This window comes from Suncus etruscus, chromosome 9 (assembly GCF_024139225.1).
Source record: "Suncus etruscus isolate mSunEtr1 chromosome 9, mSunEtr1.pri.cur, whole genome shotgun sequence".
Lineage (NCBI taxonomy): Eukaryota > Metazoa > Chordata > Mammalia > Eulipotyphla > Soricidae > Suncus > Suncus etruscus.
Genome location: NC_064856.1, coordinates 14944990 through 14966111, shown reverse-complemented (window position 1 = coordinate 14966111; position 21122 = coordinate 14944990). Strand labels below are relative to the sequence as shown.

The 21122-nt window shown below is 52.7% G+C and overlaps 1 protein-coding gene across 1 annotated transcript in view; it reads left to right on the top strand.

The window, feature by feature from the left end:
* Window positions 1-8280: 8280 nt before the first annotated feature.
* The window catches only part of VSTM2L (V-set and transmembrane domain containing 2 like), a 34365-nt gene continuing 21523 nt past the window's right edge, over window positions 8281-21122 (top strand). Inside the window, exon 1 of the mRNA XM_049779386.1 lies at window positions 8281-8479. Within this exon, the coding sequence (XP_049635343.1) occupies window positions 8359-8479 (121 nt within the window). The 5' untranslated portion in view covers window positions 8281-8358. The remainder of the gene's footprint in view (window positions 8480-21122) is intronic.

Genomic DNA, 21122 nt, shown 5'->3' with positions numbered 1-21122 from the left:
GCCAGCCTGGGGTATGGAGTTGAGCAGGAGGACCCCACTGTCCCTCATGTTCTTCTGGAGACTGAGCTGGAGAAGGTCTTCTGTGAAGGTCAGGTCACCCCACTCAATGCAGAGGCATGAAAGCCACGTGCAGAGAGGAAACTGCAGGAGGGGGCTGCCCATAGCTGGAGGGGTCTATGCCCCATCATCAGATAGGGTGGCCAGGCTGCTGACGTCTGGGCCACAAACACCACCCAAGGAACACAGGGGTCTCCTAGAGATTCTGTTGGGCCAACTGGCACACCCATCTGCACCCCATGCATCCAACTCTTCAGGCATGAATATGCAATCCAGGGTGTCAGTCCCATGGTATTACCTGTATGGCAGGAGGACAGCAGTGCACAGCGTCTCGTTGGGGCCTTGGGGTATCCCGCAGGAAGTAGAAAATGGTGCAGAACCTCCAGTTGTCAAACCTCAGGCATCTGGGGCCAGAGTGATAGCACAGTGGGTAAGGTGTTTGCCTTGCACATGGCTGACCTGGGTTTGATCCCCGGCATCCCATATAGTCCCTTGAGCCTGCCAAGAGTGATTCTGAGTGCAGTCAAGAGTAACCCCTGAGCACCTCAGGGTGTGACCCCAAAACAAACAAAAATCCAAAAAAACTTCAGGTATTTTCTGAGCCTCAGTTTTCTTTTGGGGAAAGATCCCTCAGTCGCACTCAGGGGACCAGTAATGCTGTGCTAGTTGGTGCTGGCTCACTGGGTCACCAACTAAAAAGGAACTAAAAAGAAAATAACTCCTGAGGTTTGGGGGTTCCCATAGAGATACTGGCTGCCCCTTTGTTCCAGAATTTCCCATCAAGTGCTCAAACCACAGTTTCTGGCGCAATGAACCTTGATCCAGCTGCTGTGTGACTTTAGCCTCATCACTCCCCTCTCTGACTTTAGTTATCTGGGGGGAAAAAATGGGCTGAGCTCCACCTACCTGCCCTCCAGCCTTGTGCAGTTTCAGGCAATAAATCCCACTCATGGTACAGGGTCAGAAGGGACCCACAAGCAGGAGGTCCCGTCCCTCTTCCCGGGTGGTCTAGCTCCCACACATGGCCACCAAAGGCTGGACTGTGGCAGGCCCAGCCCAAAATGGCCCATCCCTGTCAGATCCACCCACACCCGAATGTGACCTCCTGGAACACAAAAAAAAGGGCCTGTCGCTGAATCCCATCTGCTATTGATGGTGTGCTGGCAGTGGCAGTCTTTCTGGTGGCTTATACAAAATGCATTATTATATGGATCTTACCCATTTCATTTTTGCTGTTTATTTAGGTGTCTATTTTCGGCAGTGTGGTTACTAGAAATATTTTAAGTTACACGTGCAGCTCATAATGGATTTCCGGGGACAGAGTTGGTCCAGCTAATTACTCACAGCCGTGGAACATTTAAACTGGCATTAACCACACCATTGAAGTCATCTCAGGAATTTAAAAACACTCCCACCGAGCAGATTCTTGAAATTGGCAGAGACTGTGCTGCCCCGTCGTGTTTAATAAGCACTTGGTTTGCAGGGTGAAGGGCCCCAGGTACCCCATGTCTGAAGCAGTTAATTGTCCCTGATAGGGATCACCATTCAGTGCCTTGTTGGGCTGACACAGACACGCCATAGGTGTGTCCTCTGACCTTGACAGGCCGAGCTCACAGTTTTGGGGGTCAGTTTGAAGGTCACCGCCTAGAGGGGCTCTTCAGCCCTCAGAAAAGTCAATTTGCCTGTGTTTGGGGGTGCTGCCTGGCTGTAGTGATGGTCTTCATCTGCCTGCCTGCCTTATAGCTGGAAGGCTGGTCTTGGGTGCTCCACTCTTTCATCCCTGTGAGACTCTGTGCTTCTCATTATCCCTTTCTGGGCCCCAGATCCCCTGTTTCTACAATGAAGGCAACTGTGTGTGATGTTTGTTCTTCTCTGTGATAAAAAAAAAAAATAGAAATAGCTTTTTTTCTTCCCAACCAAGCGAATTGCCATGGTCTGCAGCAAACTGTTTATATCATCTACCCTGTCCCACATCTCTCTCCCCTCCCACCCATGGCAGCGTCAGTTCTCCAATCTGTTGACAATCATTTAAAAATGGACTATTGGACCAGGGAGAGAGTGCAGCAGGTGAGGAGCTTGCCTTGAACGCAGCTGACCCCTGTTTGGTTGCCAGCACATCATAGGGTCTCCTAACTATTGCTGGGAATCAGTCCTGACCAGAGCCAGGAATAGCTCCTGAGCACCACTGTATGTCGTCCAAATTCCTTTACCACCACCACCATCACCATCCCAAAGTAAAGGAAAAAAAGAAAAGAAAATATTGGGCTACAGAGAGAGCTCAAAGAATTAGTGTGTGCTCTGCGTGCAGGGACTCAAGTTCGGTCTTTAGTGTACACTTCTAGGAATAACCCTCAAGCAATAACCAGAGTAAGAGCCCAAACAATGACAGGTGTTACCCCCAACCCCTAATAATAATAAATAATAATAACAATAATAATAATTTTCATTCTAGGTTCTAATGATCCATCCAGTCTGAAATTTAGAAGAAAAACCTCTTGGTAGCCACATGGATTTTACTCAGCATTGAGATCCCAGCCCCAGCCTCCTCCACCACCTCTGCCTAGAAAGAGACTAGGTTAGACTAGGTTCTGCAGGAGGCAAAGGTGAAGGGTGCTGCAGGCTCAGAACATTAGGGAACCAAGGCATGTCCCAGGCATGTACAGGGAAGACCACTTGGTAGAAACACCAGGCCAAAGAGGCTTGAGTGTAGAGACCCCTTAATGACTCCTGATTGTGAGGGGAAAGAGGGGGAAACCCAGTCATGGGGTGGAGGTGTGCCTGGCATGTACAATACCTGGCCTCCATCCCTGGCACTGACTCTTGCATAGCAGGATGTGGTGCCAGTGGTCCCCAAGGATAGCTCAGAGTAAACCAGATTCCCTGAGCATCATACTACATGATCCCCAAAAAAACTTAAAATAAAAGAAAGGAAAGAGAAAGAATAGAGCCACAGAGTCATAGTCCAGGGGGTAGGGTGCTTGCCTTGCTAGTGTCAAATCCAGGTTTGATCTCCAGCATCCCATATGGTCCCCTAAGCACAGCCTGAAGCGATTCCTGAGTGCAGAGCCAGGAGTAACCCCTCAGCTCTGCTAGGTGTGGCCTAAAAAAACAAAAATAGAAAGGAAAGGAGAAAAAAAAAAGAAGAGTCATTTGTCCTAATAGGAGAAGAATATCTCAGACCTGGGTGGGCTATGACAGCTTGTCCAGGTGGCTGCCTGGTCCCCAGAGGCTGCTTGTGTTCAAATCAAAGAACAGTAGGAGAAGAAATATTGTACCCTACCTCCCTACTACAGTACTCACTGCAGGATCCCTGCACAAATGGGGTGCTCTGTGAGTTAGCAGCTTCTAGAAACTCCTCCAGCTGCAATAAAAGAGCCTCAGGACTGGAGGCTGCTTTTCTCTACATCTCTCATTCCTCATCACTTTGTGCCTGAGCGATGCTCTAGCCCAACTGTGCTCTGGCCTTACCTGAGGCTCAATCGCAGGCCCTCACCTGGATCAAGTGTCCGAGACTTCAGGTCATCTTAAAGCTCTGCCACCATCCCTGAAGGTACACAATCACCACCCAGAGCCTCAGAGCCTCGATGAATGTCTGGGAAAGAGAGGACGTAAGAGGACTTGAGAGTGGGCTCAACTTTATGGCCAAGGTCATAAAGCCAACCCTGGAACCTCAGTCTCTATTTGAGTCTCTGTCATTTTCTCTCCTGTGTCCTTTATACAAGCTAGAACCTGGGCAGACTCTGCCCACCACATTTCGCTTTAATAATATTGGAACTTGATATCATTGTGGCTACCATGGCGATGGGGAGGGAGCGGCACTGGCCATTAGCAAAGCTATAAGTCTTTGGCTTTATCCAAATCTTAGGCAATAATTTAGGAAATTTAATTAAAGGGGAGAAACGGGGATGCCTTGAACTCTTTTCCTCCTGTTCTAAGGAGTAAAATACATCGGGCTGTAAAAGGAAATGTTGTCTAAGACGCAGCTCTGATATTTTATTGCCGAGTTTTATTCTCTGACGTGAACATAATCGCTGGAAACCGGAGCCCTATTAACGCACATATTTTCACACATCCAGGCCCTGCCTGCCCCTCTCTTCCCCTTGGGCTGCTTTGCCTGCCTCTGAGATCAGTCCTGGTGCTTTCTAGGCATGTTCAGGTGTAGGCAGGATTTCCCTCCCTCAGCAGAGAGGGTCTGGAAACAATCCCCCTGCTCCTCTGAGCTAGGCTGTGCATTCTGGAAATTAGATGGCTTCCCACATGGAAGCCATTGTTCCCCCTTATAAATGGGCTCCCTCAAAGCCAGTGACCGTGGGGTCTCTGATAAGCTCTCAGGAAGCCTCGCTCTGCATGTTATTGGGGTGTTAAAAAGTGCGACTCTGGGCTCGCATTGCTCATTGTTAGGGCTGATACATTTAAGTCGTTTCTCTGTGAATCAGGCAGCTGAGGTATTTCCCCCCCTCGTGGCATTGATAGATGGGCGAAAGGAAGCCATTTAGACAGCACTGTAGAGGCCCGAGTCCACATGGTGAATGATTTCCAATGCCTGGTTTAATTTATTTTTAAATGAAATTTGTTATTGATTCCGGATTAAAAGGACAAATCTTACGGCTGTTACCACTGACAGTCCCGGTGCTCAAGTGACACTTCTCAAGGAGAGGGAGGTGGTCTCCACGAGTCAGAGGAGGGAGCAGAGATGCTCCTGGAAGAGCTTTCAAAAGAGCATTGTTGGGGTTGGAGAGATATTACAGCAGATAAGGTGCTGCCTTGCACACAGCCAAGTAGGGTTCAATTCTCGGCATCCCATAAGGTCCCGAGAGCTCACCAGAAGTGATTCCTGAATGAAGAGTCAAGAGTAAGCCCTGAGTACCGCCCGTGTGGCCCAAAAACGAACACACAAAAAAAGTGATGATAATCATTGCCAACATGCATTATGGATGTTCTCTGCCAAACACTGTTCTTTTTGGGTTTCTTTTTGGTTTTTCTTTCTCGTGTGTGTGTGTGTGTGTGTGTGTGTGTGTGTGTGTGTGTGTGTGTTCTAGGGTCACACCTGGTGGTGCTCAAGGGTTACCCCTGGCTCTACATTTAGGAATTATTTCTGGCTCAGGGAACCATAGGGGATACCTGGGATTAAACCTGGGCTGCCTGCATGCAAGGCAAGCATCCTACCTGCTGTATTATCTTTCTGACACCTTTGCCAAACACTGTAATAAAGTATTTACTTTCCATGTGCCATTTCATTCTCACAATCTTGTTGTGGAGGTATTATCTTCATTTGAAAGTTTGTTCAGACATTCAGAAAGGCTAAGTAACTTTCTAAAGTCACACAGCTAGGAAGTAGTAGACTCCACCCTATAACCACTGTCTTCTACCCATGCGTGGTCTAAGTATGAAATGGGATCAGTAAAGCTGCTGGCACAGTGAAGAGCTCACAGAGCCAGTGGACCAGAGAGAAGACAGCAGAATTTCTTCCTGTGGGGAACTCAGACTGGGCTTTACCATTGGGTTTTGGGGGGGGCACAGTAAGCAGAAAGAAAGGCCTGTAAGCTAAGGTGGAGGTACCTTCAGAGACGACCCTACCTACAAAGCAGATCTGTGCAGGAGGTGAGGCAAGGACCTGCACTAGTAACTTGAGAAGTTGAAAATTCTCTAACGAACAAGGCCAGGGTATATATTTTATTTGTTTATTTATTTGCTAGTTTGGGGCACACATTTAGTTGTGCTCAGGACTTTCTCCTGGCTCTACATTCAGGGGTCATTCTTGGCAGTGCTTGGGGTAGCCAGAGATGGAATCCATGTGCAAAACTAGCTAGCTTCCTACCCACTGTCCTATCACTGCAGCCCCTACAATGAAATGATCCGGTGTGTATTTATTTGGTCAGTCATGAAGTCCTTGAAATCTGTCCTTAAAAAAAAAAAAAAAAAAAAAAACACCTTGGGAGTGGGAGAGATAGCACAGCAGTAGGGCAACCAGGAGGGATCAGGCTTGATTCCTGTCATCCTATATGGTCTTCTTAAGCCTGCCATGGGGCAATTTCTGAGTACAGAGCCAGGAGTAACCCCTGAGCATCGCTGGGTGTGGCCCAAAAATCAATCAATAAATAAATTAAAAAAAATTTGGAAGTCACTGGACTTCGAGCTGTTCCATACTCTGAGGGGAAAGGACTACTGAAGAACAGAGATGGCTTAATGACAAAGCTGTCACGGGAGGCAGTCAGTCCTGGACAGTAAAGTTCAGAAGTGCTGCCTTGCTAGAACCCTTCCCTCTAGACAGGGACTAAGAGGAAGCAGCTTGGGTCTGCGCCCAGTTCTCTTGGAGAGGAATCAGGCTGGGACTAAAAAAGACTAATGGGCTTCAGTCTTATTTCAGTCTTAGTGCTGCTGCTGGATCTCGAAGCTTCTCTAATTTTCTCTTGTTTGTGATGTGGGGGTGGGGAAAGCCTGGCAAGGCTCAAGTGACTTGATGAATACGAACATGCTTTTGTAGAGTTTAAGTTTCCTGGCCTTTGGGACCAGAGTGATAGCACAGCGGGTAGGGAGTTTGCCTTGCAACAGAGTCTGGGATTCTATCCTCTGCATTGCATATGAACCACCAGGAGTGACCCTGAGTGCAGAGCTAGGAGTAAACGCTGAGCACCGGCAGGGTGGGGCGGAAAAAGCCTAAATGGCACCTTTATGTGGAAAGGGGAAAATCAACCAACAAGAACCTGCCTCTTCCCCCCAGTAAATGAGGAGTTGCAAGGGGTGCAGAGGATCTGCCCTGGGTGTAGCTGGCGTCTGGGACCAGGCAGGTGTTGCTAAAATAACAGTATCCACACTTCGGAAGGGGCTGTTCTTAGTTTCAAATTTATTGGAGGGTGACCCAGACAGCAGGGACCATCCTTGGGCAGGTCGGAGGCGAGAGGACACGGTCCAGATGCGTGGTGGGGAGGCAGGCGACTGTCGGTGCACCCTAAGCCGATTCTCAAACTTGGGAATCTTTTTGCTCGATGGGGTGCGAGAGAGCAACGGGCCCCGGGAGGGGGACCCGAAGGGTCTGTCTGTCCCTAGTGCAGGACCGTCTTATCTGTCAGCCCGCCTGGGAAGCGCGCTGGGGCTGGGAAGCCAGGGGCCGCGGCTGGCGCTGTCCAGCTCGGCGGTGCTGAAACGGCGGGGCCGCGTGCGAAGGGACCAGGGAGAGGGACGGCAGGGACGGACCTGCCCAGGCGACACGGGCTGCACCGAGCATTCGCGCTGGGGACCAGGAGAAGCCGAGGGTCTGATTTTTTGGAGGGGTGGGTGATAAATCTTGCAAACGGCCCCGCGGCTCGTGCTAACCGAGGTCCAGCCACCAACAGCCTTGCGGGCTGAGCTCAGGGAGGGATCCCGGTGGACCCTTGCAAGCTCCAGGGACGGGAGTTGGCTTCGGGACCTTCCCCTCATCCCCCATCATTCCAGCCAGGCCCGTCCAAAAGGGGGGCGACGCACACCCGCTTCTCGACGCTCCTGCCAACGCCTGCAACGCGTTCTACAGGCACAAAACCCGAGTTCCACCCGCCGAGCCCCGAACCTGTGCACACAAGAGTTTCCCGTGCACAGTTTCCAAAATTCGCCCACCCGGGACTCCAACGAGGTTGGGGGTGGGAAGGGCCACCTATCACCTCCCCTGGCTCAGCTGGGCTGCATCAACCTGGAGGTGCACCCTGAGGCTGGGCCTGACCCCCAGGTTGACAGCCAGAAGAAACTGCTGCAGGGTCCTACCCAGTGCCCAGGGCCCCCCTTTCCTCCACCCGCCCCCCAAGGTCCCCCAAATGCTCTCCAGCTGCAGGTGCAAGGGGTATGTTTGCATGTGTGTCTGGGGTGGGGGAAGAAGGGTGTCCTTGATCCCGCTGCAGAGCTTTTCATTAATTGATTGATTGATGAATAATTTTTCTTCTGGAGGCAGTGGCGGGGTGCTGGGGCGCGGGTACCGCTTTAAAAAAGCCCAGCCTGGGCAAAACTTTGATGATAAATCAAGCGGCAGATCCCTCCGCCGATCCTCCTCCGGGCGGGCGGGTGCGTGCAGCGGCTCGGCGTGGCCTTCCGCGCGGGGGAAGAGTCCCCGCAGTCGGAGGCGGCCGGCGGGGCGTGCGCTCGCTCCCCGCAACCGGGCTGGGCGGCGGCTAGGCCGGCTGCAGCGCGCGGCGGGCGGGCTGGGCGAGGGGCAGCGGCGCAGCCAAGGCCGCCCCAGGTAGGGCGCGGCGGGCTCGGACCCTGCGGTGGACGCGGCCCCAATGTGAGGCGGCGGCGGCGGCAGCGCCCCCCTGGCCCGAGCGAGCGCGCACGATGGGGGCCCCGCTCGCCGTGGCGCTGGGCGCCCTCCACTACCTGGCACTTTTCCTGCAACTCGGCGGTGCCACGCGGCCCGCCGGCCATGCGCCCTGGGACAACCACGTCTCCGGTCACGGTGAGTTCGGGGCTCCCCGTCCTCAGCCCCCAGCCCCCTTCACCCGGGGTGGGGTGGGGGCTTGCATTCGCTCCAACTTGGCGGGTCCCGGGGATGCAAACCCGCCCTGGACGTGGCGGGGAGTCTCCGGGTGCCCCCTGCCGGCTCCCCGGGCTGCACCCTGCACTCCGGGCCACCGCTGCGGAGGAAGGGGCAGTCGGGGCGTTTCGGGGTCCCTCGCTGCCCCGAATCCCCCCACCCTGCTTGCACACGCACACACACACACACACACACACACACACACACACACACACCCATGCACACCCCGGAGACCTCCTAGATTTGCAGCTTCTGGCACCCTCAGCGCTACTCTCAGTCCCTGAGCCACACGTCCCCAGATACCTACACACACACACACACACACACACACACACACACACACACACACACACCCGTGTCAACACTCAGACTTGTGCCCGCCACACACGCAACAGCCGGTGGGTTTGCATCCTGACAGCTGGCACCCAGGCGCACAGACTCTGCACAACTCTTGCCCACCCCGTTGCAGACACGCTGATACACACACACACACACACACACACACACACACACACACACACGAACACACTCTCGAGTGCCCACCCTCTTTACCTATCTGCCTTCCCCCCTTGTCCCTCACCGCCTGGGTATGTGCAACCCCACCACTGCCTGCCCTCTCCATCTCATTTGCACCCCTTCCAGCCCTGGCAGAGGTCCTGGGGGGCCGGGCAGTCCTCCACCCCCAGAACAGGTAGCCTGAAGCTGCAGCTGGGTAGGACCGAGGCTCTGGAGGGCCGTGGAAGAAGCTGGACTAGTTGGAATTTCAGCTCCAGCGGCAGGTATGAAGGCGACAGGGATTCAGCCACTTTTGTCCACTTCTGGAGGTGCACAAGATGCCGTCCCTGTGCCTTTTTTGCTCGCCGCCCCCTCCCCCAGGACTAAAATGTGGGAAATCTCAACTCAGCCGCGTGGGAGCTGGGTAGCTGCCGGCGTGGCATGCGGGGCTCCTGGTTGTGGCATGTATGTCAGAAGCTCCTTCCAGCACCAGGAGTCCAAGTTGGCCTCAGAGTCAGGTCGTGTGAGGCTGGCGGCTGTGGGGGTCTGCCTCAGACCCCTGTGAGCCAGGCAGAACCCCAAGGACCAGGGCACAGGTGAGAAGGAACCCCTTCCTCAGCCACCTTCCCTAAAGGGACCCCCTCTGATCTGATGGGCACCAGCAGCCCATGCATACCATGTGCCAGGGCTAGGGGCAGGTTTGCACAAAGGATAGAGAATGGGGTGATTTATCCAAACGAGAAAGGGGGAGGGCTGGGGGGATATAGATGCAGAAATTGGGGCTCAGAGCGGTGAGGAGTCTTCTCCAGGGTCTCACTGTGTACAAGGAGCTGAGATGGGATAAGCCCTGGATCTGCCAGCACCTTTCCAGGATTCTCCCTGTTGGGCGGATTCCCTCATTCAAGGGAGGCTGGGCATTCCTCCTTCCGCTTCTTTCCTACATGCAGCTTCCTTCTTGGACACAGGGAAACTTACACTTACATGGGTCTCACAGATGCCAGGACTTGGGCTTCAAGGTTTGCCTTCTCCACATTCCTGGACCCCAGACTCCAGAGATTCGGATGTTTCTTTCCAGGACTCCCAAAGACCAGAAGGATGTGCCCTTGGCATGGCATCTTTCCCTGCTTTCCTGTGTCAGGCATGCTTGGAGCTCAGCTCTGCCTGTGCTAATGTGTACCCCGGACCCAACAAAGGTGTAGCTTAGGCCTAAGGGGCTGCATAGGAAGGTCTGTTCTGGCTGCTGGGGAGCCCAGCTTTTCTTACAAGCCCTCCTTGGCTCCTGGCAAGTGGCTGGACCCTGGCAAGTGACAGTCCCCCATGGGGCTCCCTGTGTTTTTCAAGAATTGAGGAGGCTGTGCTGCTCTGTAGGGGTCAGGCTGCCTCCCCCAGTGTTGTCAGACTCAGTCACCAAGTAGCAGTTACTGAGGGCCCCCCCAGGCTGTCCTTCCACCGGGCGAGCGTCTCCACCCCCAACCCCTGCCTTGGGAAGGGTTCGGAGCCACTCACTTAATCACAAAAAGAAACTGTTATTAATGATAGTGAGACACGGCGAATAAGTGGGTCATGTCTAATAAGCCATTTGTGTTCAGGAGGAGAATACCAATTTGATAAAAGCTGTGTGTGCTGAAAAGCCCAGAAATTGCTGTTTAGCAGATTGGAGCCTGATCGTGTCATTATTTCTAGGATCCGCGTGGCCTCAGCTGATTCAGGAAATGTGGTGGCCAGGAGAGGGAAGAGTCTCTGTGTCTGGGGGGTGGAGCAGGCCTCCTGGGGAGAGGCCTGATGACCCCAACCATTTGCTGGTTCTGCTCCTCCTTGCCAGCCCGGCCACCAGGCTGCCTGCAGCCCGCTGCCTGCCCTCCTTGGCGACCCTCGCAGAGAGAGCTCGGTCAGATGGTCCGCAAGGACATCTGCCTCCCACCCGGCTCCCCTCATAGTAGCCCACTTTGCTGAGGGCTTGTTTAAGGCTTGATAAAATGTGAACCGGGGCCTGCACTTGGGGAGACCTCAGGAAGCAGGAGGCTGCAGTGGGGGTGTTTATGTCCGCACCTACTAGGCACTTCATACCTGGCAGCACATCTGATTTCTTTCCCCCTGCCTAGAAGAGTTTACTGGTTGTGGGGACACTGGAAGAGGGAAGAAAAGGTTCAGCTGACACTGATGAACCTCATACCATGTGCTGGCCACTGCCAGCCTCCTTGCCAAATGCTAACTCACTAAGGCTGAAATTACTCATGCAGGACTGGACAAAGGCGGAAACTCAGGTTCAGGGGGACCCGGGACTTGCCCAAGGTGGCCGAGTCTGCTCCGAGAGACAGAGCTGTTTCTAGAATAAAGGCGGCCTGGGCTGCCTGCTCCCGGCCAGCTGGGAAGTGGGCGGGGCTGGTCATGTGACCAGACTTTTCCTGGGCTCAGACCCATCCAGGCACACACACCCTTCCAGCTCCCCAAAGACCTGTGGGAGCAGGGATGAAGCCCACCAGGGGAACCAGCCACAAAGAGGGGATGTGATCTTACCGAGCCACACGCCATCTCAGGGACAGTGAGGCTTGACTCTTCTCAAGTCTCTTCCCAGGTCTGTTCAAAAGTCAGGTCTTCTGGATAAACTTTGCAGATTCTTCCAGTTTTGGAATCACCCAAGGTATTTCTTAAGATACAGATCCCAGGGCTGGAGTAATAGCACAGTGGGTAGGGCATTTGCCTTGTACACGGCTGACCTGGGTTCAATCTCTGGCATCCCATATGGTCCCCCGAGCCTGCCAGAAGTGATTTCTAAGTGCAGAGTCAGGAGTAATGCCTGAGCACCACCGGGTGTGGCCCAAAAATAAAACAAACAAAAGATACAGATCCCAGGGTCTTCCAAGACCCCCTTCAGCCAAAAAGAATCTGATTTATTTTTTAGTGTTTTTATTTGGCCACACCCAGTGATGCTCAGGGGTTAATACTGGCTCTACACTTGAGAATCACTCCTGATGCTACTTTGGGGATGCTACTGGGATTCCCGGCATAGAACCCAGATCAGCTGCATGCAAAGCAAGCACCCTCCCGGCTGTACTATTGCTCCAGTTCCAAGCCTCTGATTTTAATAAGCTCCTCAGAAGATTTCCATATGGAATCACCTGGAGTTTGAGAGCCTGAAGTACTCAATCAAGCCTGGTGGGGATGGGAACCTAAGGACTGTCCTATAGGTTTGGTTTTGCACAGGTGGGAGAAGTCCTGGAGGAGCAGATAAGTGGACCCCACGACTTAGACCACAGAACTCATTTCATCCGTACTCCGCTCCCTACCACACACGCACACGCGCACACACACACACACTCACCCCTAGGCCAGCACCTTCAATTATTAATGTCCCCCGCTGCAGACAAAGATCCTGGCTTGGCCTGGTGCTTTGTCCATTGAGTGATTCACTGCCCCCAGCTTCTCTCCGTTGCCAGAAGGGAGCAGCGGGGTGCTGGGGGAGGGGTGGAGGCTGCCGGGGGCCAAGCGGTTGGCACATTGCCCCGTGCCCTGAAAAATGACTGGCTTTCTTAAGTGTGCCTTACCGAACGGTCGGGATCTCCCCATCAATAAGCTGGCTAGTTTGGTGGCTGGGAGATGGAGAAAATTGAGCGCTGTCTTCCGAAGGTTATGATGTAAAAAATGCGCTCGCCGGCCCGTTGTCTCAGTGCCTGTGATTATTCTATCAATTACGCCCGTACTTGCTGCCCTGGGCTGCGGCTTTCCCAGGCTCCAGGAGGGAATTGGCTCTCAGCAGTAGTTTTCCCCAAGTCCTTCACACCGATTGGTTTTGACACCTTGCCTATCAGCCGCTCGCTCAGGCAGCCTTGTCCCCAAGCCTGGCAAGCCAGAAGGAAAGTGGGTAAGCTGGCCAAGGTGCAGGTCCTTCCCATGGATCAAAGCTGGAGCTGTTGCGTCTGGATTCCTAAAGCTCAGCCCAAGCCCTGAGGGGTGGAGAGGGGGAATCTGAGATTAGGGAAGATGCACCTCAAGCTGCTGCCAGGTCAGTTCTCCACAGAGAAACAGTCATAGTCACTGCCTACTGTGTGTCCCGTCAGCTCCAAGAATGGCCTCCTCTCCTGTGAGGGGTTCAGTGTGCTTAGAAGAAAGAAAGTTCCCCAAGGTCATGCCCCTGCTGAGTGTTGCAGCTGAGGTCTGAATTGGTCTGAATCAAGGGACCAGCTCACTGAGGTGGGGAGGACCTGAGAGGAGGAGAGGAAAGCTGTGGCCTGGCACCAGGATGGAAGAGTGGGTGATGGCCACATTGAAACTGGGGGGAGCAGCAGAAATGGCTAAAACCACCTTTTTTAAAAATTTTTTTTGAGGGTGAGAGAATCAGATGGGCAAGGAGAGGGTATCTGTAATGTCACAGCATACCAGGGGCAAGCTGGTGGCCCAAAGGCAGTCTATCTCCCAGGGTATGACCTTGAACTTCAGGACTTGAGCTGGCAGTGGATGGGGGCAGCGGGGATTGTCTCTTTGCCCCAGGGATGGTTTTTGTCTCAGCTGGGCACAGTGCAGGGTCTGCAGCTGGTTGCTCTCATGATCCCTTGTTAGGAGGGAGAAGAGCAGAGCTGACACCCTGCCCCCAGCATCATACTGGGCATGGCAGAGGAACAGACCAGGAATTCTAGTTCTTATAAAATTAGTTCCTCCACCAATGTCATTTCAGGCATCCATATAATTTTAGTGTCATCCAAAATGATGTATTTAGATCGGACTCACCTTCCTGGTCTGCACTGAGCTTGGAGCAACATCCTAGGTGGGTGATGCTGATGTCACCTAGCAGAGGGCTTCAGCCCTGAAAGTATAGAGGGTTACGGGGGGGGGGGGCAGAGAGTTCTGCTCCCAGCGCCTAGGCTGCCCTGATGCTGTGGGGAGGGACTTCTTCCAGGCCCCCCAGCCAGCCATCTGTAAGGTTCTCAGGCCTTACCTGAGAGGCAATTTGAAACCGAATCCAGACAAACCTCTTCCATTTTAATGGTTATGCATTTATTTTAATGTGGATTAGAAAAATATAACCAGCCCATCAAAACTGTGATTTCACACATATGATTGCTTAGGATGAGAGTAACGGGGCTATTAAAGAGAGCGGGAGCATTTATAGAAGCACATTAAGGCCTGAACCATGGACTGGCCCACGACATGTCCCAGAGAGGAAATGACTGGACTCAGGAAATGACCCACCTCACACACACCCCTTCTTGCCCAGACTGGACCTGGGAGGCCCAGCCTAACCGCAGCTACCACGGGCAGCAAGCTGATTCACAGCGTCTGTCTTTCCGAGTGTATCACTCGACACCTGCCATGTACAGGTTTTCAGCTACTGGGACCTATCAGTGGGAAGACAGATAAGCTTCTTACTCAGACAAGTAAACCTGTAAAAATGTAGACATGCACCTTGTGATAAGGGCTGAGAAGCAGGATGATGTTCCGCCTATAGAAAGACCCACACTTCTGGGGCAGAGAGGAGACCTGGTAGTGAGCCTCCTGTCACAGGTGGTATGCAAGTAGGACAGGAGCAGTCAGAATTTGGAGGGGTTATAGTGGGGGTCCCAAGCTTTCTTCCCAAGAGGAGAGAGATCAGGGGAGTGGACAGAGAGGCCCACATGCAGCACCTGGCCCATAAAGACGTGTCATGTTGCAAAGTAGTGACTGCTCCTAAGCCCCATCCTGGCCGGCACCATCAACTCCTCTATGCCTGAACTATTTGAACATCACTGACTCGGGGCTGACTGGCTGGGGAGGGGCAGTGCTGCTTTGGACATCCTGTCCCTTCAGTTTTGGGGTTGGGAGATGAAAGTGGATCCAGAGTTATTTTATTGTTCTTTTGGGGTCACACATTACTATGTGCTATGAGATTACTCCTGGTGAACTCTGGGGACCATACAGGATGCTGGGGATAGAACTGTCTCAGCTGTGTGGAAAGCAAACACCCTACCTGTGGTACTTTGCTCCTACCTCAGGGTTTTTCTATCCCACTCTTCCCTGTCTTGACTAGGCAGGTCCATTGTTCCATTATTCCTCAGTTTACCAATCTAAACAGTGAAACATTACCCACCAATTTAAGTTGCTCTCAATTTTCCTGAGCCCTTTTCTTTTTCTTTTTTTTTTTTTTGGTTTTTTTTGTTTTTGGGCCACACCCGGCATTGCTCAGGGGTCACTCCTGGCTGTCTGCTCAGAAATAGCTCTTGGCAGGCACAGGGGACCATATGGGACACCGGGATTCGAACCAACCACCTTTGGTCCTGGATCGGCTGCTTGCAAGGCAAACGCCGCTGTGCTATCTCTCCGGGCCCCCCCCTTTTCTTTTTCATACCACCCACTGGGGGGGGCCTTGTGGTGGGGGTAGTGCTCTGAGTTGTCGTGGTCCCCAAGGATCCACAAGCCCTTGTCCATTCCAGGCCTTTCTGCAGCTTTCCCTATAGACAAGCAACTTCCTGTTTCTCCAGGGAGGGGGCCTACAGGTGCTGATGGTAAAGTCAGGCTTGCGCCAGCATCAGAGCCAGGGGTGGGGTAGCTGCTGTTCTGTTATCTTTATTTTGCTTTTGTGCCATACCTAGCTGTGCACAGGAGTTGCCTCTGACAGTGCTCAAGGGGGACCAAGAGGTGCTGGGGACTGACCCTGTGACTCCTGCATGTGAGGCCGGTGTTAAGCTCCTGGAGCTAACTCTGGAGTCAGGGACTGGGGGTTCAACCTACCATCTGCCCTGCTCCACCTGCCACACATGGGAACTCGGCAGGTTCTTTTCTCCAGGCTGTGCTCTGGCCATGGTCTCCGATGGGTCCCCAATGCCAACATGCTGCAAATGCCTGGTTCTAAGAGCCAAGGCTCCTGGAGTCCAGCCCGGTCAGCGTGGCCTAGAGGGACTGTGGGGCATGCAGGAGCTGGCCAGGCCTGCCCTCCTAGGGGCCAGGGATTTGTTCCGCATGTGTCTGGAATGAATCACTTGGTTTCGGCTTTTTGGGAAGGAGCCCGGGTGGTCCTTTAGCACTCTGGCCTGAGAGTCAACCAGGTGTCCTCTGCCCTCTAGCCTCTGCAGCCTGCCCACTCCCTGCCAGCAGCTGCCCTCGGGAGGCAGGGCTGAGAGGCTCTGGGAGCATCTGGAAGCTTGGAGCAGAAGCCTGGAGGGGGCCTGCTCAGAGCTATCAATTAGGGGGCCTGGCAGTGCCCATCTGTAGCCAGTGTATTGCCGTTCTCCACATCTCTCTCTCTCTCTCTCTGGGCCGTTTGCTTGCTTGCTTGCTCTGTCTCATTCATTCGCTTTTGCTCTCCATCGCTGTTTTTCAACCTGTATTTGTCCCTTTCTCTGTGCCTGCTGTATCCACTTCTATGTGTGCACATATGAACCCATGCATACCTGTGCTACATGCATAGACATGCATATCTTCTGACTCATGATGACATACGCAAAAACCTATACATCAAAGTGACACCCACACAGAACCAGCACTAGGCTGTGCTGCTGGTGACTGAATCAAGGAATGAATGATTGGTGGTGAACGGTAAAGTGTCCACGGACATTGTAGCTTGTCTACACTTACACTCACCCTGAGTCTTTGGAGATCATGGTCCTCCTAACGTGGGGAGCCTCAGAGAGGATCCATGGGCTGGAGCATGGGTTCTTCATGCAAGAGGCCTGGGTTTGATCCCTGGTACCACAGGATTCTCCTGAGCACTGCCAGGATTAACCATTAAACACTGAGCTGGGAGTAGCCCCCACTGAGCACTTCTGGTGTGTGGTCCAAAAAACAAACCAAAGTAAAACAGTTGCATGTGAAAAATAAGACCACATTGTCTGCCATGTTTCAAAGGGCACGTCAAGGTCTCTGAGCCTGCCTGTGGTTGGGGGGGGTGACCTTCATGACACTGGCCTCCCTTGGCCGGGAGGACACCAGGAAAGGGTGGGGCTGGAGAGACTCCCAGGAGTGCTCCAAAGTGAAGAACACATACAAGAATTCTTGGGGGTGTGTGGCAGTTTAGAAGCTGGGGGAAAGTGAACCAAGTAGGAGAAAACAGGCCCAACAAAGGCCAGGACTTGTCCCCAAGACTACATTGTTGTGCATCTGGAGCCCCTCCTCCACAAGTACCTTCTCGTGATGGTGGACTCTCTGGAATAAAAAGCACAGGGTGGGTGTTGGAAAGACTCTGGAGCCATCCCAAAGGAGGTATCAGGAAATCCCCATGAGATTGAACAGTCTTCTTGGGGAAGATAGGCTCTGGGCCTGCATCCAGCTCCTGAGCTGAGAGGAGACTTGAGGCCAGCCCAGAGCATTCTCTGGCTGCTGGGGTCTGGCAAGGGCTGCATTTCCACAGGAGTCATACGTGCATGTCAGAAAAGAAGGCTGCAGCTGGAGCCACAGAAAGAAGGGTGGCCAGAGCAATAGCACAGCGGATAGAGAGTTTGCCTTGGGGGCCAGAGCAATAGCACAGTTGTAGGGTGTTTGCCTTGCACATGGCTGACCCGGCATCCCATATGGTCCCCTGAACCTGCCAGGAGTGATTTCTGAGCTCAAAGCCTGAATGCCACTGGGTGTGACCCAAAAGCCAAAAGATAAAAAAGAGTTTGCACACAGCGACCCGTATTCTATCCCAGCATCCTATATGGTCCTCTGAGAGTAATTTCTGAGACAGAGTAGGAGTAACCCCTGAATGCTACCGGGTATGCCCCCCCAAAGAAAACAAACAACACAACAACAAAAAAGCAGGTTGTAGAAATTAGTACTCAAGCAGGGGTGACCCTCGAATGGTTCTGAGTGGGGAGGCACAGGTGTGAGTGGCCTCTAGGTAGAATAGAGATTTGATAGTGTCTTAGGACTCAGTGGGCTCCTGCAATGTGGGGTGCCCCAGGGCAAACGGAAACATGTGCTTTTGTGAGAACATGTGAACATGTTTGTATCATGCACTGTGTACATGTGGTGGAGAACATGTTTATATGCATTTGGTGGGCATATTCACATGTGAGCTCATGTATATTGGTACATATGTGTATATGTGAGCAGGTGTGTTGTCATGTGCAATGCCCATGTTTGTGCATGCTTGCACAATATGTAAGGTTTTGCCGATGACCATGTGCATTTGTAGTCATCATGTGAGCCTGTTTGTGTATGGGCCTATGTAAGTGCATATGTGAGTGGCTCTGTGTGAGCATGTATGTGTAGAAGGTGTGTCTAATCATTTATGTCAGTGTGTGTCTCTAGACCTATACACACCAAGCCTCTTCCCTCGTCAGGACCCCCATCATCTCCTCCCTAATAAGCAAGCAGTACCCCCATGCTCTGCCCCCTGCTAACATGCCCATGACAAAGAAACTGAGACTTCGAAAGGTATGTTGGTACCCTTGGGGTTCCCAACCAGGACACAGCACAAACCTGGTCTCCCTCAGCTAATGATTAGGGTTCTTCTTGGGGTGGGTTCTTAACTGAACCCCCGTTTCCCACCACTCACAGATGGAATTTCAGACTGAGCAGGCAACTGGTGTCTGTTCTTTGTGAGATATCATGGCTTTTATAGTCAACATTCTGGGGTGCAATGGAGACCCATTAGCCTGTGCACTTCGGGGGTGAGAGGAGAGAAGAGCGGTCAAAGCAAAGCTGTCTGGTGGTCTCCCATGGGCTGAGAGGCATGTGGGGGCAGTGTCTGTAGCTCCCCATCTCCTCATGCCTTCAGAAACAACCTTCCTACCCGCAGTGGTCCCTGAAGCCCAGCCAGGCTCCAGGAGGGCTGTGGCCACTCTCAGCCTTGCTAATTCCTGTTTGGTTTCCTCCCTGCTGGGGTGGGGTGGGACCCCTTCAGCCAGGGCTTTTCTGGTTCTAGACGGATCCCCGTGTTTGAGAAGGGCCAGCTTGAAGAGGCAGGTGGGAGGGGGAGTACAGAGCCCACCTCTTCCTGTTTCATTCTTGCATTTCCGAAACTGGGGGCAAGGGAAGGAGGGACTAGAGGCTGGTGCTTGATGCTGGTGGGGTGCATGTCTCCTCTGCTAGCTGGATACTCCCAGAAGTACCTCTCTGGACCCTCCATGGGGGCCCTTTCTCAGTTTCTTCCCTCCTGTTGGGCTCTGCCTTCCCTTCCTCTCTCTGACCTCCCATTTCTTATTCTTCCCAGCAATGCTGAGCAGGTTCCTTTGTGGGGCTCTGGCATACCCACACACCCCCACACTCCCTGTGGTCTGTGAAAAATGTGCCTTAGCTACCTACCAATGTATTTGGGTGCATACACACAGGCACGCACACACACACACACACACACACACACACACACACACACACACACACAGACCCTGGCAGGTATTGGGGATGTGGACTTGTGGACTGGCTGGAATGCAGAGTCAGACTCTCCTCAGTCCAAATCCAGCCCTCCATCCCCATTCTTCAGCCTGATTGGGCAAGAGGTCAGTGCGCTCACCTCTGGCTTTGCAGAATCTTCTAATGAGGGTGCAGAAAAATGTTTTCTATGAGGGCCCAGATGCCTCCCTGCACCGATCCCATCCTGTGCCTGCACAGCCCCACACCTGCCTCTCTCCCTTCCGAACTCTTTCTTTGGTTTCTTGGCTGAGACCTGCAGGAGCAGAGGCAGCAGTTCCACAAGGGAACCTACTCGGTTCCTGAAATCTTGCAAGTGCTGGAATATTTCTACTCTCCTGTCTCCCGAGACTGTGACTCTGCTATGTCTCCTGAGTCTACAGGGGGCCTCAGGACTGCTCTGTTCCTCCTCCCACCCCCGCACACCCGGGATGCCTGGACCAGACCCTGTCCTCTCTGTGCCTCAGTTTCCACATCTCTAAGAAGAGAATAAGGCTAGCTACTTCCGAGGTTGCTGGGGGAGGTACAGGGGGAAAGATTTCATTTTATTAAAGAAAGGCCTCCATAAAAAGGAATGAAATCTGATCTATACTTGAATATGAATGAACCTTGGGAACATTATGCTAAGTGAAAAACGCCAGTCCCCAGAGACTGCATATTATATGACCCCATTTATGTGAAATATCCAGAGAGGCACATCCACAGACACAATGCTTGGGGGGTGGGCACAAGTGGGGGAAGGACAGGGAGTCCTGGCTTAGTAGCTATGGGACTTGCTTTGGGAGTGATGACAGTATTTAGGGACTAGGTAATAGGGGGGTGCACACACTGAACTACAAGTTCTCCAGATTGAAACGATTCATTGTATGTGACTTTCATCTCACTGAAAGCTAAGTAAAGGAATACCAAGAAAACCCGCCACAGCTGATGATGTATGTCACATACGCGATGTATGTCACTGCACTGCTTCCCTGCAGCAAGGCTAAGTGGTACTGTTCCCCGTGGACACATGAGGAAAGCAAGGCAGTAGCAGGTACTCAGAACAAGCGAATGCTTGGAAAGGTTAGCAGTTTACAGGACTAGGTTTATTACCGTGCAAGTGGCCAACCTTACTTCAGTCTTTGCACGGCTGGGTGTGGCCTTCGTCCTAAATTTTCTTTTTTTATTGGGTGGGGCAGCCATCCTTTCTCAATTACTTTCTGTTGGAGAATAATACCACTGCCCCTCTGGGGATCCTGCCTGTGTGTCTAAAGCTCAGTCATGGGCCGGAGCAATAGCACAGCAGTAGGGTGTTTACCTTGCACATGGCCAACCCAAGACGGACCTTGGTTCGATTCCCAACATCCCAAATGGTCCCCCTGAGCCTGCCAGGAGCAATTTCTGAGCACAGAACCAGAAGTAACCCCTGAGTGCTGCTGACTGTGACCCAAAAACCAAACCAAAACAAAACAAAACAAAAACTCAGTCATGAGTGAGCAGTACCAGTTGAGGCAGGCGTTGAAGGACAACTGTATTCTGCATTACTGAAGTAGACTCCACCTGCAGCCGTTCATTTAACCACAACCTGTGGAACAGAAGCTCAGAGAGATCGAGCAACTTCTACAAAGCCACATAGCAAGTTAGAGCGAACTGCAACCTGTGTCCTTACCTGCATACCTGTATTCTCCCCTCCCCACAGCTTAGCCCCTTCCCCTGTGCCCCTTCCTTAAGCCCCTTCTTCTTTTAGCTGACAGAGCCATACTTCTGTTCCCCAGTAGATCTCAGGAGC